This window comes from Diabrotica virgifera, chromosome 3 (genome assembly GCF_917563875.1).
Source record: "Diabrotica virgifera virgifera chromosome 3, PGI_DIABVI_V3a".
NCBI lineage: Eukaryota > Metazoa > Arthropoda > Insecta > Coleoptera > Chrysomelidae > Diabrotica > Diabrotica virgifera.
In genome coordinates, this window is record NC_065445.1 from 252128577 (window position 1) to 252155508 (window position 26932).

Consider the following 26932-nt stretch of genomic DNA (forward strand, 5'->3'; position numbering starts at 1 on the left):
GACACGGCACCTAAAGAAGAAGATTGTGATTTTAGTATACTCTTATACAACATACTGTTAAGTGCTATGCCTATTATTCTAAATTGCAACTATTTTAAATTTTAATACTGTAATTTATATTTTTAATGCCTATTATACATACACCATCACTAATTTCTTCATCTTTTCATGGAGCTTAGAAATTATTGTAATGCCTTTATATGGCATTATACAGTTTATCAACTCCTTCTGGTTTGAAACAAACATTTCAAGCACATTTTGTGATTTTTTTGAAATTATGTTGTAATAATTTTATTTTTAAATTAAATAAGCATATTAAGTACAATTCACAGAATATTAAAAAAAATTTAAGGCAAAATATTGAAAAATAAGCCAACGGTGGTAAATTGTTACAGATACGATTGATCAGATTATGAACAAAAAAATCAAAAAGATTTTATTAGCTTAAGAGTTTCTCCAGGAAACTCTTATGCTCCTTCATTTTAAGCATCAAATGTCTCGAAAACTAATGGCTTTATCATTACGAATGAAGAGAGCATGTTATTTACATAGAAAGTATTGGAGAATTAAAAAATTGCATTAAAATAGAAATTCTGTCAGTGGCGTAGAATTTGGGAAGGGTCAACCATTCACGTTCCCCCGTCGTACCCCTCTGGTAGTAGCCAGAAACGTCTGTTTAACCACGTCACTTACCAAATTTTGTGTTATTGTTCCATGCCTTTCAGGAAATATTAAAAAATAAATAAAATAAAAGTTTAATTGTGACACCCTGTATTTCGGTTATTATCAACTTTTGTACCAAGGTTTATTTATTTATCGTATGGCAATTACAACACATTTAGAACAAAATTACAAACACTAGTAATATAGGTATATGACAAATTTTAAATAGTTACAAACAAACGTCAAGTGTATTAATATAATCAATTGACTGTGAAGTTGCAAACAGGAAGTCTTCAGGGCTACCATTGTAGGATCTTGAGGGACACTCTTCAATAATGTGGTCAATGGTTTGGTTCTCCCCACAGTCACATTGAGGAGGCGGGTTCTTTCCCCATTTATGTAGCATGTATGCACATCTGCCATGTCTGGTTCGGATCCTATTTAGAGTGGACCATGTTTTGCGTGGAAGATCAAAACCTGGTGGCTTGTGGGTAATGCAGGGCATGTTATTTTGCCATGCGTTCCATTCTTGGGACCATGCATTCGTAATGTTGAACTCCTCATGTATCATTCTTGCCGTTTTTATTGGTGGTTTTCTAGAGCGGAGACGGGTATTTCGTGCATCCTCGGTATCTTGGTGGATCGGCAGATTTATATTGTTCATGATCTTTTTGTATTCACGTGTAAGTGCGTCAATTCGTCGTAAATGTGGAGGTGGGATGTGACCTAATACTGAAAGTCATTGGGTGGGAGTTGATTTAATTGTACCAGCTATCATCCTCAGGGCCGGACTGGCTCCTAAAAAAGGCGCCAACCCAAATCCTAAAAAAGGCGCCAACCTAATCTCTGAACAAAGGCGCTAGACCCCCTTCTTTACATAAAACGTTTTCAAATCCTAGCGCATGTAAAGTAAATAAGTAAATATTACTTGTGATTTTTTTAAATTTAATTTTAATTTAAATCCATAAAGTAATTTCCTATTTTTGTTGGGAATAGTAAATTATATTAAGATACCCTAAAAATATAGCTTCAGTTTCCCAGTATCCCTTTAACTCCGTTGCATTTATTGGTGCTATCTGGAGACTCCAAACAAATTTTTGAAAAGTTTGAGTAATTTTTCAACCGCTTCTACAGAGGAATTTACTGGTTCAAAAACATTTAACAAAAATCATGATTGGTGTTCAATAGAAGTCACTTTTTAAAATTTTTCAAATTTTTAAAGCGCTATGAAACTCTATATACCGGGTGTCCACTTATATTTTTCCCCATTTTAACTGGCTTAACTTCTAAACGGCTCAAGATATAAATATGCGGTTTTCACTGAAATGTTTTATTTTAGTAAAAGTTTTGTCTGAATGGATGGAATTTTTTATATCGCTTTCAAATACGAAATAAAAAATGGCGGATTTTTGAAAAGAACTTTGTTGACTTTTTTTTAATGGAACACCCAGTATATTCTTTTGCAAATTTAAAGAAAGGTCATTCACCTATCTAGCGATATACAGTTTTTTCAAAATCCGTTGTCAAATCACTGAGTAATTAATTTTTAAAATGAGAGGTGCAACGTGGATATCACATACCTAAATAACATAACTAAGGAAGTTATGTGATTTCCACATTGCATCTCTCATTTTAAAAATTAATTGATCAGTCATTTGACAACCCATTTTAAAAAATTTTATATCGCTGGATAGATAAATGAGTTTTTTCAAGTTTTTTGGTAAATGACCATTTTTTATATCGCTTTTAAATAGAAAATGGCGGATTTTTGAAAAAAAAACGTTGACTTTTTTTATTAAAACACCCAGTATATTTTTTTTGTCTTGAAAAAACAGTCATTTACCTATCCAGCGATATAAAAATTTTTAAAATCGGTTGCCAAATGACTGAGCAATTAATTTTTAAAATGAGAGATGCAATGTGGAAATCACATAATATAATATCATTTTGCTCAGTTATGTTATTTAGGTATCTATGTGATATCTACGTTGCACCCCTCATTTTAAAAATTAATTACTCAGTGATTTGACAACCGATTTTGAAAACTTTATATCGCTGGATAGGTGAATGACCTTTATTTCAATTTACAAAAAAAATATACTGGGTGTTCCATTAAAAAAAAGAACAAAGTTTTTTTAAAAAATCCGCCATTTTTTATTTCGCATTTGAAAGCGATATAAAAAAATTCAATCCATTCAGACAAAACTTTTACTAAAATAAAACATTTCAGTTAAAACCGCATATTTCTATCTTGAACCGTTTAGAAGTAATAGGCAGTTAAAATGGGGGAAAATATAAGTGGACACCCGGTATAATAGAAGAGTAAACCTCGATAAAAAATCCGCAACCACACGGTGTCAGACGATCCGTGCCTGAGTGGTGAATGACCTAGGTAAGACGGCGGCAAACGGAGCCCTCGGAAAACTGACGAAACCCTTTGAAATTCAAGCCTTACCGTGGGCAAGGGCGCACTGCCTCGCCGGGCAGTATAATTCGCCCCTACTTGTGGGAACTATATGGATAAGTATTTAATCACGTAGGAGAAAATAAAACAAAACGAAGGGACAATTGAGCGAGTCACCAGTGGTGATGCAGCTGGAACAAGCTATGAAGGAGATGATAATATGGTGTTCATAAGTAGTGAAGGGGCCAAAGGGTAAGTACTCAGCGAAGAAGAAAAGAGGAAGGAGCAGACTTCGGAACAAGGGGATATATTGAAAGAATTCCGGTCAGGGACCTAAAAAAGACGGATCACTCAGCGGAGGCAACCTTGCAAAGGAGCTGAAAGAATCATTAGTGAAACCATTGTTCGACCATACAAATGCGAAAGTCAAAATCAAGAATGACGTAAAAACCTTAAAAGAGTCACCGAAGACATGGAGGGCACTTTCAGAGAAGTCGCCCCACACAGAAGAGAAGTCGCCTGTGTGTCCACACAGAAGAAGAGTTCTTTCCCCAATAACTTGTGAAAGAAAGAGACAAATGATCGCAACGGTCCTGAACTCAGGGAAAATAGGCTTTGAAAAAATTAACACACTATAAAGTCGAGTTGGAAGATGATCACTTTACTCTACGGCCGCCAAACCGGGAAGAGGAAATAAACCTGCAGGCGACTTAGTAGTGGTCTTGGAACCTGGACTTTTAGGTGAGGGGGAAAGGTCCCACGACCTGATCAGGAAAAACCGAAATTGGTTGTATGTACAGGAGATACATACAGATCAGGAGAGATACCTCCAACTTAATTATATGATCATAATTACAAGGTAGAGTCAGAAAAAAGAGAACCGGGGAAATCATCAGAATATTTTTATGGTCCCTGTAGAGAAAGGGGTGACGAAAATGGAAAGGGACAAGACACTACTGGCAATTATTTCTAAATTGAGGGAAGACATGGAGACACTGGAGACTAGAGAGGCGTCCCTAACAGTATAGAGGAGGCTACAGAGGTAGGAACCTCAGGATGCTCCTGGAAGTCGTCTGGGTATGGAACTTCACCTCGCGCTGGAGGAGTATGAACGTAGTGACGCAGAAGGTGATCGTGAAGGGAAGTGGAAAATCCTGCGCAGAGTAATCCTCAAGCTAAACTAAAGTAGTGCAGACACGAGGACGGGACCTAAACCTCGAAGTGGCATGGAAAGAACAGGCCGAGCGTCTAAAGAAGACAATCGTGGCCCGCACGGAGGGAAACGTAATAGAGAACGTCCGGGACTGTCAGGACCAGGGGGACATATTTAATATAGACAGGGATATCACAAAGGAAGAAATCCTGAGACAGGTTCGAAACCTACGTTCGGAGAGAAGTAATAGTGAATCCTTTCTGGACATCTCGCTGGTTTCAACGTCACTTCTAAGAAGAATCGCTCAGTTTACATAAGTGTGTGAGTTTTGAACTAACAAGCAAAAGAAAGAAACGGGAAGATGGGGATATCGATCTAAAGAGGTTTTTAAATGAGGAGGTTTTTTAGAAGGATGCTTTCGGCTTGATTGGTCAGAGATGCGAGGATGTGGGTAACATAAACCGTGCTATTTTCGAGCTAGGTGTGTTAAATTTTGTTGTATAGTCTGCTCTGAAATTCGCTAGAAAATTTAAACCGAATATAACAAAATTCAGTTTGGCAACACTGTGTGAATACCAAGTCCTCTGATATCAACAAAACCGTAATTTAGTCCAGACAAATTAATATATTTTTTACCAACAAATATGAGATATTTTAACCAAATAGCGTTTCAAAAATGATGTGTATAATAATTTTGAATTCGGTTTCGCTAATGAAATTGGGAAATGAAATTTTTGTCCTTAAAAGTAGAAAAAAAGTTAAATTTCTCTTGCTTAATAATTTACTCTTTAATAATTTTAACTGTACTAATATGCAAGTTGATTACTATAATGATTAATGGGATGTTACAATATCGGCAAGCTCTTATTTTTAAAGGCGGCGTATCGAATTTCTTAAACATTTATACCAAACATTGAAATGGCCACTTTTTGCACATTCTGACAAACTTGCGTTTCTACTATGCCCACTGGCTTCATTGTGTAGGATTGTAGGGCGCACCAATCCTATATGTATAATGTAGTTTATGGAGCGTAGAAGACTGCACTCAGATTTTAGGCCAATAATTGTGAGATGTAACACTCTTATATTGTAATAAAAAGGGCGGATATTGATACCTACGAAAGGCACCTGAATCGTAAAATTGGTCTTCGAAGGCGCCGCGCGTCGCGTCTCAGCTATTTGATTATGTATTATCTAATACCTGATACAAGGTTACAAGTTGTATTTTGTTGTACCCACTGGCTTCATTATTTAGGATTCTGGGGCACAACAATCCTATATGTATAATGTAGTTATGGAGCGCAGAAAACTACACATATCTATTATAGGCCAATTGTGGGATGTAACACTGTTTGTATCAAGTATCAGATAATCAAATGGCTTAGATTCGACGCGCAGCTCCCTCGAAGATCTTTTTTATAAGTATTTAATATAAACAGCGGAAATTGATACCTACGAAAGGCGCCCATCACGTAAAAATTATCTTCTAGGGCGCTGCGCGTCCTATCTAAGCCATTTATTACAATAGAAACAGCGGATATTAATACTTATAAAAGACGGCAGAATCTAAAAATTATCTTCAAGGGCGCTGCGCGTCGTATCTAAGTTATTTATTATAACAGAAACAGCGGAAATTGATACCTACGAAAGTCGCCCAAATCGTAGGAATGGTCTTCGAGGGCGCCTATGTATTATAATAAAAACAGCGAATATTGATACATACGAAAGGCGCCCGAATCGTAAAAATGGTCTTCGAGGGCGCCGCGCGTCGTATCTGTGCTATTTGATTATCTAATACCTGATACAAGTTATATTTTGTTGTACCCACTGCCTTTATTATGTAGGTTTCTGTAGCAGTTTCTGTTTCTTCATGAAGTAAAAACAGTTTTTAGGGGAATTTTGCCGCCTAATCTTTGTGTAAAGATTAAAAAAAAATTTCAGCGTTTAATTTTTTTAATGGATAGGTACTAACGGAGGCAAAAGGCGCACCGGCCCGCTGGCCGGTGGGCCGGCGGCCCAGTCCGGGCCTGATCATCCTCATAGTGCTGTGCAGCTGAGTGTCGACCTTTTTTACGTGTGGGCTGTGTAGCCAAACTGGAGCACAATATTCAGCGGTCGAGAAAACAAGGGCTAAGGCAGTAGAGCCGAGAGTGGAAGCCGATACTCCCCAGGTGGTACCGCAGAGCTTCTGTATGACGTTATTTCTTGTACTCAACCTTTGGTTAAATGCTCTTTAAATGATAGCGTTCTGTCTAGTGTTACGTCCAGGTACTGCGGAGTTTTGTTGTGGGTAAGTGTGGTATCTTCAAACCGTATGTTGAGTTCCTTTCCAGCAAGTTTATTGTTCAGGTGAAAGCAACTAACTTCTGTTTTGGATGCATTTGGTTGAAGTCGCCACTTGCGGAAATATTTACCCAATATATATAAGTCTGCCGTCAGAACTTCTTCAGACGTTTCTAGTGTTCTGCATCGTGTAGTGAGGGCCCAGTCATCGGCGTATCCGAACTTTCTTGATTGTGCTTCCGGCATATCTGCTAAGTATAAGCTAAATAGTAGTGGAGAGAGCACTAACCCCTGTGGTAGGCCATTCTTAAGTTTCTTTGGTGGGCTGATATCTGTGCCCATCACTACTTGAAACATTCGGTCGTTGAGCATGCTATCTATTAGGCGTGCTATTGGTTTACAGGGGATTGCACGGAGAATTTTGTATATAAGGCCCTCTCTCCATACTGTATCGTAAGCTGCCGAGAGATCAATAAATGCCGCTGAAGTTTTAAGTCTTCTTTGGAAACCCGCTTCGATGTAGGTGGTGAGTGACATTACCTGGTCCGCGCAGCTTCGTTCTGGCCGAATACCTGCTTGTTCGACTGGGATCACCTGGAACAGTTCTGTGCTGATTCTATTATATATAAGCCTCTCTAATAGTTTGTAGATGGCAGAGAGAAGCGCAATTGTTCTGTTTTTAGGTTTTTTTTAGGTTGTCGGCGGGTTTGCCTGGCTTTAGTATGGCTATTATCTTAGAGCGCTTTAGTTCTTGTGGAATATTTTCAGGAAAAAATCTTCCGTGTAAAGGGTATATTTATTTGAAAACCCCAATAAAGGGCTACATTAAAATTTTTTTTAAAAAAATATCTTACAATATAACATAATATGTCTCTCCATCGCATTCGTGGGCGTCTTAAGGGCCTTCTTCCTGTGGGGGCTTCCTCGTAGATGGTCTATTCCTTATTTAAAATTAAGGGTTTGTGATACTGGAAGAGAGAGGGTTTTACCGATAGCTGAAGAGCCTCGATACTATAGTAATGATTGAGTTTAATATTTTCTTTGTTAGTTTTTAAGAATTGCACCTATCGTTGTTACAATCAACAAATTTTTATAGCTTCGTTTTTATTTCAGGTTATCAAGAGTCAAATAATAGTTTGCACATTGAAGAGAATTCATGTCCAATTTGTTGCAAGCAGATTTCTCGAAAAGATGATTTTAAAAAGACATATTCAAACTCACTCTAAACAAACTCACAAATGCGAAATATGCTTTAAATGGTTTCATCGACGTAGTTATCTCAACTCTCATAAAAGAAAGCACACTGAAGAGAAACTTTATCAATGTAAAATTTGTTCTAAGTGGTTTTCCCATACGAGTGTTTTGAACATACATGTCAGTAAGCACGCTGAAGAAAAACCATTTCAGTGTGAAATTTGTTTAAAATCATTTTCTCAGTTAAATACACTTAAAATACATATGAGAATCCATACTCGGGAAAAACCTTATCAATGCAAAATATGTTCGAAGTCGTTTTCCCATGCAGGTACTTTAAAAGAACATATAAAAGTGCACACTGGCGACAAACCTCATCAATGTGAAATTTGTTTTAAAACATTTTCCCAAGCAGGTGCTTTGAAAGGACATATGGGGGCACACTCCGGAGAAAAACCTTATCAATGTGAAATTTGTTCCAAGTCGTTTTGGCATATGAGTGCTTTGAAAGTACATATCAGAAAACATACTGGCGAAAAACCTTATCAATGCCAAACGTGTCCAAAATCATTTTCTCAGTCAGGTGATCTTAGAATACATATGAGAATTCATAATGGGGAAAAACCTTATCAATGCAAAATGTGTTCAAAGTCGTTTTCCCATGCAGGTACATTGAAAGAACACATAAAAGTCCACACTGGAGAAAAACCATATCAATGTGAAATTTGTTTTAAATCATTTTCTAAGTCGGGTGATTTGAAAAAACATACAAGAGTGCATACTGGTGAGAAACCTTATCAGTGTGAAATTTGCTTAAAATCATTTGCTCAGTCAGGTGATTTGAAAAAACATACTATGAGAATGCACGTTCATTCTTTGAAAGATCGTATTATAATGCAAACTGGAGAAAACCCTTAGCAGAGGGTTTAGTATCTTTTATGTTGAAAGAACATACGAACACATACTGCAAAAAAATCTAATGAATGTCACTGGTCCTTCGAGCCGGATGATAAATTTAATCGAAACAGTAGGAGTTCGTTGGGACTATGTAAATACAGTGAATATAAGATATAAATATACACTTGAGGGCAAAAAAATAATCGACTCACTTGCTGAATTGTACAGGTTAGATGTCTCGAATTTCCTAAATCTGTTGTACGATTTGAGTGCTCCCATAATAACCACCATAGATGGTTTTCTAGGAATAAGCGATTCTTTGAATATGAACAATTATCCTGCCATATTCCACGAAGTTAAAGAATAACGAGGCCTTGTAAATAGCTTTTACGTAAGAGGGTGGTAAATACTGTTAATAGCTATTTGTATAACAAGGGAGGAAAGTGCTACTTTTCCTCCCGAGAATGAAGTTTACTGCCCGACGCGTAGCGGAGGGCAGTAATCATTCAAGGAAGGAAAAGGCACTTTACTCCCATGTTATACATATGGTTTTTCCGCCTTCCTCAAATAACAAGTCATTATTTCATTTTTACTTAATTTATTTATGTAACTAACCAACAAAATTTATTAGAACTAAAACTAACAAGTAGGTACAATATAACTGTCAAATGTCAAATATAAGTCAAATTATTAATGTAAACATTGTTAAATCAGAATAACAATTTACTGTTTTTTACCATTCTGCAAAATACAGGGTGTTTTTAAATAATTGTTAAAATGTATAGATACTTACGTAATAGAAAATAGATATTGTACAGGGCGTCAATAAGTTGTATTTCATGACTGAAATACCATGGCGTCACATTTACTTTTTTACTTTTCCCCCTAGGGAGGAAAAATATTTTCCTCCCTAGGGAGGAAAAGTACGACTTTGCTCTCTGCAATCAGGTCCGGAAAAGTATACTTTCGGTAGAGGTAGGTGGAAAAAGTAAATTTTTTATACAGGGTGTTTCATTGGGAAACGGAAATACTTTAACGATGAATAGAGGTCACCAAGCCGGTTCTAGATATACTACATTTTTTGCCCTACCGACTTTTATAACCGAGTTACAGGGTGTTTTATCGATTTTGCCCATTTCTTTCCTAAGCCATAACTTTAGAACCACCCTGTATATTTTTTTGATATTTGGCACACATATGTCACATTCAAAACTCAAACGACTGGCATACTAACCGTAAGAAAAATCCAGGTCTGGATTAACAAAAAATTATAAAGTAATTGTGGCCTTAAAACAACACTCTGTATATTCAAATTTTGAAAATCTGTTTGCACATTCGAAAAGTGCACAAAAAACTAATAAGTTTAATGGTTCACTTCAGTTTTTCGGCCAGACAATTTTATGACTTTAATTTTGAAATTATATTGAATTTTTTAAGAACTTGACATTAAAAAGCAGGTATTATTAACTTTTAGTTATAAATTATTAAAGTTAATGAATAAATACTCATTTTAAAAATAATCAATACTTATTTACCACATTGGAACGACCCAATTACTAATGACAAGAAAAATCCAGGTCCGGATTGACAAAAAATTATAAAGTAATTGTGACCTTGAACCAACACCCTGTATATTGAAACTTTGAAAATTTGTCTGCGCATTTTAAAAGGCAATAAAAAACTGTGATTAAAGGTTCATTTTAATTTTTTGCGCCGTTGATTTAATTACATAAGTTTTGAAATTATATTGAAGTTTTAAACAACTCTGAAATTAAAAACCAGGTATTATTAACTTTTAATAATTTAATGTTAATGAATCAAAATTTATTTTAAAAATACTTAATCCTTATTTACTACTCAGGCTTCATGGATTATCTGTATTTGTAGCTGTATGCACATCATTAAAAATTAGAATTGCGAGAATTGGGATATTTTAATGATTTAGCAAAGAATAAAAAACAGCTATATCTAATAAAAAAAAATTCAATTCAACAACTTAACATAAATTAAAAATATTTGAACTATACGCTCTGAGCTTCGCTGGTGTCGCTCCTGGTGGATTACTAATCAACTTTCACTGGTAATTTTTAAATTTATTATTTAATTGTTATCGCTTAATATTTACAACGCAAAAAAGTAATTAAATTGTAATCGATTTTTTTAAGATTTTGCTAATCATTTTGACGTTCTATTGATAAAATATGAATTTCTTACTTCGGATACTTTCACAATTATCGTGTAGATGGCGCCAAGATTAATATATTAATTTATAATTACATATTACGGAACATTAAAAAACTTAAATTCAGTATTTAAAACGTAAGTATATTTAAGGTAAAAATATATACCACAGCTTTGACAAACTAATATTTTTTATAATTAATGTTTTTAATTTTAATTTTAAATTAATCACTTTGACATTTATGTCAAATTTCCAGTAAACGTTTACAGACTTGTCACTACTGGCGCTCGCGAATTTGTAAATATCCCTTCTACGTACGAGCTCACGGCGTATAGCAGTTGCTCAAAATGTCCTCCATTTTGTTCGATGCGTTTCCTTGCTCGTTTTAAAAGATTTCGAATCGATTTTCTAATTACATTGGGATTGTTCATAAATTTTCTGGCAGCTTCGTGTCACCTTGACAGAATTAATCAATATTTCAAAATTGCCGTAATTAAATTATCTGCGCAAAAATTTGACATGCACCTTTTAACGCAGTTTTTATGCTCTTTTAAAATACGCCTACAAATTTTCAATATACAGGGTGTTGTTTCAAGGTCACAATTACTTTATATTATATTTTTTTTCTTAATCCGCACCTGGATTTTTCTTGTGATTAGTAATTGGGTCGTTCCAATGTGGTAAATAAGTATTGATTATTTTTAAAAAGAGTATTTATTCATTAACTTTAATAATTTATAACTAAAAGTTATATAAATATCGGCTTTTTAATGTCAGAGTTCTTAAAAAATTCAATATAATTTCAAAAGTAAAGTCATTAAGTTGTCTGGCCGAAAAATTGAAGCGAACCATTAAACTTACTTTTTTGTGCTCTTTTCAAATATGCAAACAGATTTTCAAAATTTGAATATACAGGGTGTTGTTTTAAGGTCACAACTACTTTATAATTTTTTGTTAATACGGACCTGGATTTTTCTTATGGTTAGTATGTCGGTCGTTTGGGTTTTTAATGAGACATATGTGTACCAAATATAAAAAAATATACAGGGCGGTTCTAAAGTTATGGCTTAGAACAGAAATGGGTAAAAACGATAACACACTCTGTAACTAGGTTATAAAAGTCGGTAGGGCAAAAAATGTAGTATGTATATGTTACAGTTCAAGTTGATTATCCAGTTGGAGTTGACTCCAACTAGTTGGAGTCAACTCTAACGGCTGGTTTCAGTAAAAGTTGATTATAAATATAAAATGAAGATTTATATTCAACATTTACTAGTAAAAGTAGACTCCAACTAGGAAAAGTATACTCTTCCCAATGCCATTTAGTAAAAGTTGATTCTGATTCACACAAACAGCCGATTCTAGAAATTAAATGTTACTGAATATGTTCAAATTAGTCTAGGCTGTATCGTCGCCCCCGTTAGATAAATTACTCCGATTCGAATTTTTTGCACAAACTTACTCAAAAAGAGGTCCTTATAACAAATCTACTGGGTGCCAGGCAGTAAGAGGTCCTTATAACAAATCTACTGGGTGCCAGGCAGTACCTTGATCGATAAATTGTTTAAACAATTTTTTTAGACAAATTCACAAAAATAATTTTTTCACTTCGAACAATTTTTTTTTAGATTATTTGGGTTATACTGAGCAAAAAAAGGTATTTTGTGATTTTTCTCTAAAATTGATTGTTGTCGAGTTATACGCGATTTAAAATTTGAAAAATGCGAAAGTAGCCATTTTCATGGCTTAATAACTCGGTTAAAATCCATTATTATGAAAGTCAGAAAGTGACCAAATCAAAGTTTATAGCCCCCTCTACAAGATCCAGCAGACATTTTTGTCACTGTTTTATTACTAAGCTTTATCTTTAATTATTAACAATGAGCGCTAAGTGCGTATTAGGCGGCCGTCAATGGTGAGTGCTAAAGAGATGCACCATTCCAGCCGTCCAATGGTTAGCGCTCATTGTTGATAGGTAATTAAAAATAATATCTTATTAATGAAATAATGACAAAAATTTTCTTTAGGATCTTATAGAGGTAGCTTTAATCTTTGAATTTTTTTAGTTTCTGAATTTCATAATATTATAATATCATATGGCATTTTTGCCTTTCGGACAGTTCCGGCGCCAATTACATCTTTAACCCTGTTTCAAGTAACTAGTGTCGATGTACACTAGCCCAGGGGGACCGACGGCTTAAAACGTGCTCTCCGAGGCACGGTGAGACGGCTCGTGTCATTATTGGAAATGAAAACGGTTTGTCTTTAGCAGAGCTCGAACCCAGGTGCACTGGCATATGAGACCAGCGATTATGCCGTTACTCCACGGCTGCTCGCCCGACTTTCACAATAATTATCTTTAACCGAGTTATTAAACCTTAAGAATGGTTATTTTGGCGTTTTTCAAATTGTAAGTCGCTAATAACTCGACAACAGTCAATTTTAGAGAAAAAAAGGCCCAACGGATCTAAAAAAAAATTTGTACGAAGTGAAAATTAGCACGCCGGCAAAATTAGCCGAACACCTTAAAAATGGGACATGTTTGATGTCTCGAATTTCCTAAACCTGTTGTCCGATTTGAGCGATTCTTTTAGTAAGTTATAGCCTTATTAGTTAAGAATATCGGTGTAATAATATTGTTGCTAGACAGGTACATATGATTTTATACCGGGTGTTACAATTATACTGTGTTTTTTTCTTAAAGTTCAGAACACCCTGTGGAATATTCTAGTACATATATTTTAAAATTAAAACTCCATTGTAGACTTAGGCCTTCTTAACATTTTCTTTTTTGATTCATTTGCTTTTGTTGGAAAATAAAAAAGTTATGTGCTTTAGCAACTAGCCATGTTTTTTTTTTAATAAATCCTCATAGTAGGGGAGGAAAGTATGCTAAATTTGCAGTTTGTAAAGATGTCTCCTATTTAAGATTTTAAAGTCACCCCCAGCCCACCTCCGCGGGGGTCGTGTTTGGTGCCATTCGGTAGATTTTTGAAAAATATTGAAATATTGAATAGGTGTATTTTGCAGTTTTACGATCTGATGTTCATTTCGTGAAATATCGCAGGGTTCGTATTTAAAATTTTAAAATTTACCCCCCTCCCCTCTCCGTGGGGTGTCACGAACCTCCACGGAGGTGGGGTTCGTGACACCCAAAATAAGCAACTTTTATTCGACACATTTTTTCTAATTATGGATAGATAGCGCCATAATCGGAGAAAAATGATTGTTTCAAATGGAAAATTAAATTAAAAAATGAAAAGTCCCCCACTTTATGGAAATTTTAACTTAACCTTTTTCTGATTTTAGCACATACTCTTCACAATCCAATAGGTTTCCATAAAGCTCGAGTAACTGCAAATTTAGTATACTTTCCTCCCCTACTATGAGGATTTATTGATGAAAAACATGGATAGTTGTTAACGCACATAACTTTTTTATTATCTCACATAAGTAAATGAATCAACAAGAAAAATGTTAAGAAAGCCTAAATCTACAATCGAGTATTAATTTTAATAGTTTAAATATGCTAGAATATTCCACAGGGTGTTCCAAACTTTAAGAAAAAGCGCAGCATGCTTTGTACACCCGGTATAAAATGATATTTACCTGTCTAGCAACAATATTATTACAACGATATTCTTAAATAATAAGGCTATAACATACTAAAAGAATCACTCAAATCGGATCAGTGGTTTAGGAAACTCGAGATATCAAACATGTCCCATTTTTAAGGTGTTCGGCTAATTTTGCCGGTGTGTGTATTTTTGCGAATTTGTTTAAAATCATTGTTTATCGCCAAACGTCACTAAAATCATTCATTATTGTACTCATTTGCCCTCATTTTCGGCAGTAAAGTAACACTTTGTTGTATTGAAAGAAGATGGTTACTTTACCTGCCGCGATAATTAATCAAATTAACCGAGATTGAATGTAAGTGGTCAATGGCAGCAATCGATTATTTATTTGAGTGAAATTAAAATTTATTTACTTTAATTATTAAAAATATTGTACAAAATTTATCTTATTATTAATAAAATTTTTGTCAAAAAGTAAAATTCTGTTGTGTTTCGCAATTATATTCATACAAAATAAATCAAAACTTTACAGATATAGTAATTAGGTAGGTATACAATATTGATAACTATCGATTAAACATCAAAACCGGCCATCATGCAAAAGTCATCTGTGATTACTGTCATACAAATTTTTTATTTCGTCTAAAATTAAAAAAATTTCCTCAAAGTTATAAGTAAGTGTTAATGTTTTTTATGATTGACGATACAATTTTGTACGCACCACCTCAATACTCTTTATCGAACGCGTATGTTCCTCTGCTCGTAATATCAGACTCGTTCGATAAAGAGTCACTTTACTGACTGACTTTACTGAAATTGGTTAAACAATTTTTCGACCGCGGTACCGCATGATTTTGTTATAAGGATTGTTATACGGATATATTTCTTTGAGTAAGTTTGTGCAAAAAATCGAATCAGAATAATTTACCTAACGGGGGCGACGTTACAGACTATACTAATAAGTAGTTAAAACGGTCAAAACAAAGAAACGCACACTCATTAAAAATGCACTTGAGATTCTCGTATAATCAACATTTACTAAATCGATCCAGGAAGAGTCAACTCCAACTAGTAAAAGTTGATTTAAATTTTTAAAATCAACTTTTACTGCTCGTTTCAGTTGGAGTTGACTCTAACTAGTTGGAGTCAACTCTAACTGAGAATCAACTTGAACTGTAACATATATATTATCTAGAACCGGCTCGGTGACCTCTATTTACCATTAAAGTATTTCCGTTTCCCAATGAAACACCCTGTATACAGTTAAACCCGAAAATACTGTAAGAGAAATATAAAATACGTTGATATTTGTTGGAAAGGAGATATTTAGTATTACTTAATATACAGTATGTCCCTGTAAGTTGTATCCATATGGTAAACTTTTTTATTATTAATTTTACGAAAAAAAGTTATTCTTTATAAAAAGCTCTGCATGGTCCAAAACCTAAGATTTAACCATCAAATATCAAATTTTTTGAATTTTATACGGGGTATGTCAAAAAGTTTGAATTTCACTCAAGAGTAAAGTAGCTTTATTTTTCACAATATTGAAAATTGCTATTATGAAAAGTTGTTTGGAAATAAAAACTGTATTCTAGTATGCAATTACATCCTTCTAATTGAATTTTTTTTTAAATTATGGATAACTAACATTATTCTCAGTTATTTTAATTCAGATAACTCTTTTATTATTAATTTTACGAAAAAAAGTGATTCTTAATAAAAGGTTTTGCATGGTCTAAAATCTAAAATACAACCATCTTTTGTCAAATTTTATCAATTTTATAGGAGTTATGTCAAAAAATATGAATTTCGCTCAAGAGTAAAATACGTTTATTTTTCACAATATCGAAAATTGTTATTATGAAAAGTTATTTAAAATTAAAAACTATGTTTCAGTATGTAATTACATCCTTCTAATTGAAATATTCTGAACTATAAAGGTACTTTACTTTTGATCTAAATTTATCTTTTTTGACATACCTCGTATAAAATTGATAAAATTTGATATAAGATGGGTTGTATTTTAAGTTTTAGACCATCCAGAATTTTTTATTAAGAATCACTTTTTTCGTAAAATTAATAATAAAAGGGTTATCAGAATTGAAATAACGAAAAAATAATAATAGTTATCCATAATTTCTCAAAAAAAATTTTTTTCAATTAGAAGGATGTAATTGCATATTAGAATATAGTTTTTAATTCCAAACAACTTTTCATAATAGCAATTTCCAATATTACGAAAAATAAAGCTACTTTACTCTTGAGTGAAATTCAAACTTTTTGACATACCTCGTATAATATTCAAAAAATTTGATATTTGATGGTTAAATCTTAGGTTTTGGACCATGCAGAGCTTTTTATAAAGAATAACTTTTTTTCGTAAAATTAATAATAAAAAAGTTTTCCATATGGATACAACTTACAGGGACATACTGTATATGTTAAATATAAAAATTATAAACCAAAATCTTTAAATAGAAACTGCATACTTTCCCAAACAGTCACATTTGTTTTATTGCATTTACTCGTTTGAAAGCGCATGTGAGAAGTAGACATCTTAAAGAAACCTGTTACACCACTTTACTCCGTTCAACGTTTCAACCCCTAAAAATGCCCCCAAAGATGATTACTACGTTAAAAACAGTTTTGTTCACATTAAAATTCTGAACGTATGTATTTAAATCAATAAAAATTTGTTCCTTGCTTATGAAACGTTATTTCTTTGGTTGCACTTTTTTAACCCTTAGAATCCACCCACTATGCTAATGTCAGTACAAAGCACTCAATATTATTTGATTTTTTAATTAATTTTAAAAATAAAAAATACGTAAAAATTATGTGAAAGACAGTATAAAAACAGTTCAACTTTAAAGAATAAACTGTGATGCATGAGTTAGGGATATAGCTAAAGTTATGTCCGCCCCTGGAGAATTTGCGTAGTTACGGCATGACCTACTTATTCCCAAATTTTGGTACACTATCTCGATCACGGGCGTCACAAAAAACCCTTATATGCATATTCACCCCTTTGTCGCCCACGTATCTGTCCGTCCCTGGATATTTCGCTTAGTTACGTCATGATCTACTTACATATTCCCAAATTTAGGTGCACTATCTGTCCGCCCCTGAAGATTTTGCTTAGTTACTTCATGAATTATTTATTCCCAAAAAATAATAAAAACCGCGACTTTGCCTGACCCCTTATAACTACCCTCGTCCCCCGCTCAGCTGTCCGCCCGTGTGGGATAGTCATGTACACGACTAATTCAACATATCCCTGTATAGTTTGTCCATATTACCGATCACGAGCAAATTCCGCTTCCAGCTCTTGGACTATAAATAAGGGAAGAGTTTTTGGTGTAAGGTTCTTTCCGTTAAAAACATAGTATCTCAACAATACTTACATTTATTAACACCTACAATATATACATTTGTCAAACCAACAACAAGAAATTGACAATATCAATAATTATTATAATATTTAATAAATTCTCAATAAATTATTCGATTTGTGAGTCTAACTTGGTACGGGACTAGCGGGTCTGGAACCTACGGTAAAATCTTTATACTGAGAAAAAACACAGATCTGAAACAAAAAATATAAATTAAAATATTTTCTTCACACAAACCGATGCTAGTGAGTCATTTGTGGAGATAAATTTTACTCCCTAAATCAACAATTTATCTAAATATCACTCAAATGCAATAAAATTTACATAAATAGACTCGTTTCGAAATTACAATCCTTTCATATCATTGCGCAAACTCTTAATTTTGATTAATAACGGCGTAAATTGATATAAATAAATCAAAAATCAAATGAGTATGTACGTGAGTTAGAGAGAGAGAGAGAAAAGAGATTTTGTGAATCGGTAGTTCATAAATCTTTCTGCAGGTGTGCAGAGGGCTAGGAAGAAAAATACTATCATGAACAGCTAAATACAGAAGCATTTGAAATTATAGTAGCTAACCTCCATTGAGGAAAGGGCTTCAGAACAATCTTTGTTTTGTTTCACTTTAAAATACAATACATACTTGCAAGTTATTGAGTAAGAAATCAAAAATGAAAGTATACAAAACAATAATTCGACCGACGATGATGTATGCAGCCGAAACTCTTAGCATGACAAAAAAAAACAAGAGGAAAACCTTAGAATACAAGAAAGAAAAATACTAAGAGCAATATTAGGACCAATAAAAATAAGTGACAATGAATTTAGACAAAGAACGAACCTTGAGCTACTGGAAGAAATTAAGCAGGATATAGTGTGTAAAATAAAACAACAAAGAGCAAAATGGCTAGGACATATATGGAGATCCGGATTAACTACGACGATATTCTCAATATTGGAATGGACACCAGCTGGCAAAAGAAGACATGGAAGACCAAGATCTACATGGTTACAAGAAGTAGTAAGTGATCTCAACAAGGCGGGCATACGACATTGGAAAGAAAAAACCAGAGACAGGAAAGAGTGGAGAAAAATAACCGAGAAAATTAAATAACGAACATGAGAACTGATCTACCTCAAACCATAGATCTAGAGAGCGTAAGCGGCGTAACCCCTAAAGGGGTGTTTAGCCACTATATATATACATACTTGCAAAAGAAACACATTTTTTATACATATCGAACAACTACGATAAAAATTAACATCGTTCTTACTTTTAAATTTTCAATACACTTCAAGTGCAAAAACAATATTCCATTAAGGGTTCAACTGTAAATGAGTATGATCAAACATTTACCTTATCCTTTAGTTGTTGGCATAGCTGCAATCCAACAGTAAAGAGTACTAATACTTCGTTTAACCAAGGTACTGAACACTCGGCAGGAGTAGAGTCGGGCGTCATAACGCCCTGATTGTTCATCAAATGGTACATAACAAATACCAATTTGTGGCTTTGGATATAAAAACTTATTGCTAGATCTTCTGCTAAAGGCGGGGCAAGCGATTTCTGAAAAAAAATGTAAAATTAATTAAATCAAGTATGCTTTCTGTCATGCTTAATAAAATGTGTTTAAAATTTAATTTTCTTACTGCGCCGTCCCCTTTCGAAGTTTGGCGATCCAAATGGCAATTCTAGCTTTGGAAACTACCGCCTACATAAAAGAAGAAGAAACTACTGCACGAAAGAGTTCTGCGCATGAACGGTCAAAGCAGGTCTTTCAGCCACGAGCTCTGGCGTCTTCCTACTGATGTTCTGCCATGTACTTTACCTTCCAATATGATTGGGAGTAATTCATATCTTTCACCTCTCAACAGATGACGCAAATATTGCATTTTCAAATCTTTGCATCCCTCATGGAATTCTCTGCATCCGTCTGTATATATATACATATCAAAGGCATCTATTCTTTTTCTGTTTCAGAGTCCATTGTCCAACTTTCAGGCCGATGCCGCACTGCAGGATGTTTGGCAGGATGGTGGATGGTGGATACCTGCCTGGCGACCATCCAGCTACTTATACTACGAATAATACAACGACGGTAGCCGCAGTGGCCTCCTACTACCATCTAACCATCCGGTGGTCCGCCAGGCGTCTATCCACCCATATCAGTCGTGTTTGATAATCCATCCGGGTAGCCTCGCTATGGAGGAAAGCGTAATAAGTGCTGTGTATAAAAGAAGGGCAATTTGGGACCCAGCAGACCCACTATGTCACGAAACATGGCTTAAAATATCTGTTTTATTTATTCTTTGCAGTTGCATTAAAAAAATCCAATATTCAAGTCAGATGAATTTAAAAATCAATGTTTGCCTTTAAGTCGATTTTTCTCCAATTTCTGAAAAGTTTAATGAGTGAGTTTTACCTCTAATATGACGATATGCTAAAAAACAAACCAAATGTAACGTAACAAATGAAACAAACGATTCCTCAGCCGTCAGTTGGATACTGACTTCATTTCACTGCGTCCAGGATGCAGCGACCCTCCACCATCCACCTTTAAAATCCACCCTCTAGCATCCTGCAGTGCGGCATCGGCTTCGCAGCCATACATGCAAGACTATAAGCAAGACAAGCAAGCCATACGCTATGACGAACTACCGAATTTATTATATTTTGTAGTTCTTGTACATAGGGCTTTTCATTCACAGTCATTTGTTTCGAGCTTCTGTCATGTGTCACATAATATTAATATATCTACATCATACGTTATTGGTAATAACAATGATAGAAACCAAAGACGTATGGTGTAGATATATTAATATTATGTGACACATGACAGAAGCTCGAAACAAATGACAATCGATGAAAAGCCCTATTGCTTAGTATTAGGTCGGTATCACCAGCGTACCTGATGTTCTCTATGCTGGTTCTGTAAATTTTGATTTCACCTTGGACCTCGTCTAATGCTTCTCTGAACATAGATTCCCAAATCAATTAAATAATAGAAGCGATGAGACGTAACCCTGTCGCAACTCTCGTCGTACTCGTATAATATATATTATATCCTCGGATGTTATCTGGTCTATTTCAGTTGTTGCCGTTTGGTGCCAATATAGTTCTGAGATAATTCGCAAGTTTTGCTCGTCAATTCTAGTTGTCATAATTTCGATCATCTTTTGATGGTTAAGCCAGTCAAATACTTGCCATTAATCAATAAAACATGCATATATATCTACAGTATTTCTCATGATCATCTTTCAGTGCGTCACAGTTTTTCGATTTCTTTCTAACGCATTAAATTGTATGTGACAGAAAAAAGACACGTCGGTGATTACATTTCGTCGGTGACATTTTTATAACATTTATTCTAGTTATTCTAGTTTTCGATAGATGGCGCCATAATAAATAAATAATTTTTTTTAATTAGATAATAATATTACAAATATAATCTGTATAACAGGAGTGGCCAAACTTTCTTAACAGTGTGCCACTATCTGTTTATGAAAAGTTAGTCGTGCCACCAAAAATTTTCTAACAAAAAATTCAATAGGTACGTGGAATTTGTATGAAATAAAAAATATATGTAGCTATAATAGTATATTATTCCACGAGCATGTAATGATGGCTATTACTCACGATGATGAAGTTTGCAACACGAGCGAATGCGAGTGTCGTAATTCATCAGAGTGAGTAATAGCCATTACATGCGAGTAGAATACTATACTTTTCTACGACCTTTTTTTATTTTAAATAGTAAAAAAATATAATTATCAACTACTCGAGATTGTTTATTAATTTATTACTAGTAGTACAATACATGTTTGTGGTTGATGTGGTTAATGTGGCTTGTGAATCTGAATTTTCTTAATTAAATGTTGAATGTTGGGGTCAATTTTTGTTACAGCTAATAAAATTAGATTTTTCAAATGATTATTGGTTAATTTTGAACGATATTGTGATTTAATAACATTCATAATTGAAAATATTTCTTCACAAACATGCGTCGAACCAAAACGACAACAATACCGCAAAGCAAAATTGTGAAGATATGGAAAATCAGCTGTTATGTTTATTTTTCAACAAAATATTACTTTGCAAATCTATTATTTCCATTTGGAATTCCGGCGGATAATTTTCAACGTCTTTAAATGAAATGGAAAAAGGATTTGTGAAAAGTTGAATATTTTTATTTTCCTCCTGGAAATCCTGAAATCTCGTAACAAATGAGCTTTGAAGACTTTGAAGATTAAATTTTTAAACTTATCGTAATTTGGAACATTATTTCAAAGCAATTCCTTCATTAATTTAAAATGAGTGAATTTTTTTTTCATTAAAATCTGAATAAAAAAGTGATATTTTGTTTTTGAATGAGCTTACGTGGCTAACTAAGTTTGGAAAAATACAATCTTTTCCTTGTAATCTTAAATTTAATATGTTCAAATGTCCCATTATGTCCGCAAGGAAAGCTAAATCCCATAGCCAGTCTTCATTTTTCAACAGAGAGCACTCATTTGGCAATTCCTTATTCTCCTCCAAAAATTGCAAAACACACTCTTTCAGATTCCAAAATCTTGCCAGTGCATTCCCTTTGGACAACCATCGAACACTGCAATAAAGGAGTAATTCACCTGCCTCCTCCGTTTCCCTCCTGAAAAAGTTCTCGGAATCGTCGTCAATTACTAGCTCGGGCATGTATTTTATTGATACACCGCGATACAGGCTCAATCACCGAGGATAGATCGAGGTCCTTGGCACATAACGCTTCTTGGTGGATTATACAATGGAATTTGAAAACATTTCTTCCTAAAAAGTTTTTAAGTAGCGTTGCAAATCCTTTGATTCGACCAACCATGGAAGACGCTTCATCTGTACAAACCGACTCCAATTTCGACCACTCCACTTTGCTGCCTTCAATAACATTTTTCACTTGATCCAAGACATCCTGTCCTGTTGTGGAGACCAGTTGGCGCAAATCTAATAACTCCTCCACAACATTGAAACTATCTGTCACGAAGCGTACAAATATGCTCAACTGCGTATTACCTGTGATGTCACAGCTTTCATCCAAAGCCAGTGAAAAATATTTGCAGTCTCGTAGTCCGCCGATAATTTGTGTTTCAACATCCTGGCCCATATCATCAATTCGGCGCATGACGGTGTTTCTGGACAAAGCGATTTGGTCCACCATATGTTTTATGTTTGAATCACCGACATTTTGAGCGAATATTAGTAAACTATTTTTAATTACCTCTTCTCCGTCGGAATATGGCTTTTTCTTGCGTGTTAATAACAGCGAGAGTTCATACGAAGTCTTCACCATTGTTTCCATTTCATTACTTCTTTTTGGGAACAAAGATTGTTGCCCGGCTAAAGATTTTTTTTCTTGGCGATGAATTCGGTTCGTAGGCGTGATCCGACAGGATAATTGTTGGTGAAATCGCCATGAACTTGCTTATAATGGCGCTCCAGATTAAATTTTTTTGGCACTGCCACACAAATTCCACATATCAAACAGCAAGGCTTGGAAGTGTTGTGATGAGTAAATATGAATTGTTCTTCCCACTCAGTTTTAAATTCACGAGTCGCGATATCGTCCGCATATTTACGTTTTGAAGTTGATGGCTTACTCGTGGTCATTTCGAAAACAATGGTTTTAAAAGGAAATAAACTGTAAAAACACTATCTCACAAGGCAAACAGACTTGAAGCGTCTCGCACAAAAGTTGAGAATCAACTGAGTAGAGAATAACGTGAACGTGTCTAGCGCGAGGCAGTGGCGTACAATAAGAGTGGCGTAGGATAAAAGACGAATTTTTAACTTTTTACTAAGTTAATTTTTTTTAATTTTTTTTTTATTTTTCCAAAAAGTCCTCGCGTGCCACTTTTAAGACACCGCCGTGCCACACTGTGGCACGCGTACCGTGGTTTGGCCACCCCTGCTGTATAATTTTTAAGACTATACAAATCAAAGAAAATACCGTTTTATAAATGCAAGAAACACATTTGATTTGTTTTTATTCCAAATTGAAAATAAAATGTGATAACTGTCAGATTTAACTAAAATGTCATGTTAGAATAAATGTCATAAATGTGTATTATCACGGACTTACCCTTTTTCCTATCATTTGTTACGCACTGAAAAATGATCATGAAAAGGACAATACATTCATGTCTCTGCATCGTGTTCATTCTCGTGTTCTTAATCAGTTTCGAAATGCGAGTTGAATGTCACACATCTGAAACTCCCACTTTTGAGGGAGGCAGTTGATAAGGGAATGAAGACACAGACACTCATATGGTATTCATTGATCTTGGGAAAGCGTATGATAGAGTTTCTCGAGTGATTCTGTAGTGGACACTAAATAAGAAAGGAGTCCCCGGTGAAAATGTAAAGATTATGAGAGGTATGTATGAGGGAGTAACAACTAGTGTTAGCACAGCAGTGGGACTCTATAACTTTTATAGCGAAAGCGTAAGCAAGTCGTAGCGAAGCGTAGCAAAGCAACGGTTCAGTTCGAATCGTACTCTGTATTGTGTGGCTTCGCTTCGCTATACTATCGCAATACTCTACGAACTGGACCGAATTGAAACGAACGATTGGGTAAAAATTAACGGCAACACAGCACGTCGTCTCAAGATTTTAGAGTTCTGTAATAATTGTCTTGTTCTATGCCATAGATAAACTCCGTCCTGTGGAAATGTGATGTGATTCTACATATTTGACAGATTTAACTAACCTATAATTCCAAAAAAGCATAAGGTAAACAAAAACAAGTGTTTATTGTTGAAATTAAATAAAATGTTGCCTATAAATTTAATAATTTTCGACGAACAAGAACGTAGGGATCAGTTACGGCTGCTTCGTGAAGAAGGTAGATTTTTAAGGGATAGAAGTGATTATTTTGGTTTGCCGGATTTACGATTCATAGAGTTGTTTAGATTAAATAAAGATTTATTCCATTACCTTTTTAATGAATTGCAACCGTAGATGGATAACATTATATATTTCTATGTTAAGAAAATGTATTTGTGCAAACTGAAAACTCAAGTACACTATGTATTTGTAAACAACAACGGCCAAAAAAACGAAACGTGGTAAAAAACAACCTCAAAACCAAGTAAAATTGTCAATTTCTTCTTTTAATACGTCACTCTAAGCGCTAAACGTGGTGAAACGAAACCACAAATAATCACGTTTCGCTTTACTTCCGAACTCCATTCGGTGTTGCCGGCGTCATCCGACAGCAGTTTACAGAGTATAACTTGATGAAAGCGTTCGGAAATCACGCTTACGCTTTCGCTATAAAAGTTGCAGAGTCCCGGTACAGGTGTGGGAGAGACTGATAAATTTCATGTGAAAGTAGGATTGCACCAAGGCTCAGTGCTTAGTCCTTATTTATTCTCATTAGTTTTAGATCAGATAACAGCGAAACTACAGTGTATAATTCACTTTTGCTTAATGTATGCAGACGATGTGGTGTTGGTGGGAAATGGTGAAGGCGACTTACAACTAAAACTGGAACAGTGAAGACAAGCTCTTGAGAAAAAAGGTTTAAAACTTAGTAAGACAAAGACGGAGTATGTGGAATGTTTGTTTAAAGATGGAGTTACTGCAAATAAAATGATATCTTAGGATGGAGAAAAGTGAGAGTTTTAAATATCTAGGATCGGGATTACAGAGTAATGGGGAAATAGATGGAGATGCATGCAATAGAATAAGGATGGATGGATGAAATGGAAGGAAGCGAGTGGTGAGTTGTGTGACAGAAAAATTCCCATGAGGCTAAAGGGAAAAATCTATAAAAACGCCATATGATGTAGGTAACTGAAAGCTGGGCAGTGAAAAAGAAAGAGGAACAGCGAATGCATGTGGCGAAAATGAGAATGCTTAGATGGATGGATGGAGTAACAAAAAAGGAAAATTAGGAATGAGTTTATTAGAGGAAGTCTAAGGATGGCACCAACTTATACCAAAATGAGGAAGCATAGGTTAAGATGTTCAGTCGAGATGTGAATCGCCCAATACGAAGAATTGCCGAACTGCGAGTTCCTGGAAGAAGCAGAAGAGGAAGGCCAAAGAAGACCTGGGGAGGCGCTTAGGCAGGACATGTCGGTAAAGGGGATTAATGTTGATATGATCCAAGATAAAAACTTATGGAGAAATGCAATTAGTGAAAGAATGAAATGGTAAAGAGAATGATGATGATTTGAATTTGTTTGGTTACGCTGGTTTTTTAAGTGTTTTACCAAATTCTGTGCATTTATTAGACGTTCAATTATATCATCGATAGAAAAATAAGAAGTGTGCGACCATGTATCATTTAATTTATGGTTTTAATGATAAACAAAGTACAACGATAAAAAAATGATTAGAGAGCACTTACCATATTGCGACTCTTAAGTAGATCGTATATTGTCTTCTTTCTAGGTACTATTAAACTTGTTCGTCCTCTCTGCAAGCTACCTAATATATTTCCTAATACGTGAAGGACTTCGTCTGAAGATCTAAAATAATCAATATTTAAATATTTTAAATAAAAGCTATTATACAGTCAGTAATCTTGTATACATACTGTTATATTTCTATTTGATATGAAAATTAAATTTTGATAATTATAAACAAAATTCAATTTAATATAAAATATTTTCAATTTTCTCAACCACGGGCATATAAATTTAAAACAACCTGTATACAACAAATTGTTATATTTAATTTTAAGAAGTGATTAGAATAAGCGTACGAAACTCGGAACAATGTGCTTAGATAAACAAAGTGAATGACGCGTACCATTATCGTTCTTCTCGGAAGGTCGATCATTAGCCTATGCTAAATAAAACTCAGTGAAATAGATGATAGTTCATTATCGTTTTTCGCGGAAGGTTTCGATCATTAGCCTATGCTAAATAAGACTCATTTGAAAGAGAGAATAGGTCATTAAAATTTGTAAATAGTTAGAAAGTATTTTAGAATGGGAACTAAATATTTTCTTTTGAAATCCATTAAGCATATTTAGAAAGATTAAAAATTGGTTTTGAGGAACATTACGAATGAGAGTTGGTGGTGGAAGATTGATTTGTGAATCTGGAAGGGATATTTAGAAAGTAGGGGAATGAATGACAAATAGAGATCAGAATGTTTTGAGCTGTCGAGAAGTGAAGTCGAGTAGGAGACGGTAGTGTACG

At 34.5% G+C, this 26932-nt stretch overlaps 2 protein-coding genes across 2 annotated transcripts in view; one reads left to right on the forward strand and one right to left on the reverse strand.

Annotated features, from left to right (window-relative positions):
- Nucleotides 1-7961: 7961 nt before the first annotated feature.
- Nucleotides 7962-8615, forward strand: LOC126882720 (zinc finger protein 239-like). Its single transcript, XM_050647707.1, has one exon. It carries the CDS (start codon nucleotides 7962-7964, stop codon nucleotides 8613-8615), a length of 654 nt encoding a protein of 217 aa, XP_050503664.1.
- Nucleotides 8616-17747: 9132 nt separating this feature from the next.
- Nucleotides 17748-26932, reverse strand: part of LOC126881705 (protein rogdi) — a 28531-nt gene continuing 19346 nt past the window's right edge. The window contains exons 5-7 of the mRNA XM_050646118.1: nucleotides 26134-26254; nucleotides 19107-19316; nucleotides 17748-17943 (exon numbers count right to left, since the gene is read on the reverse strand). Of these exons, the coding sequence (XP_050502075.1) occupies nucleotides 17875-17943; nucleotides 19107-19316; nucleotides 26134-26254 (400 nt within the window). The 3' untranslated portion in view covers nucleotides 17748-17874. The remainder of the gene's footprint in view (nucleotides 17944-19106; nucleotides 19317-26133; nucleotides 26255-26932) is intronic.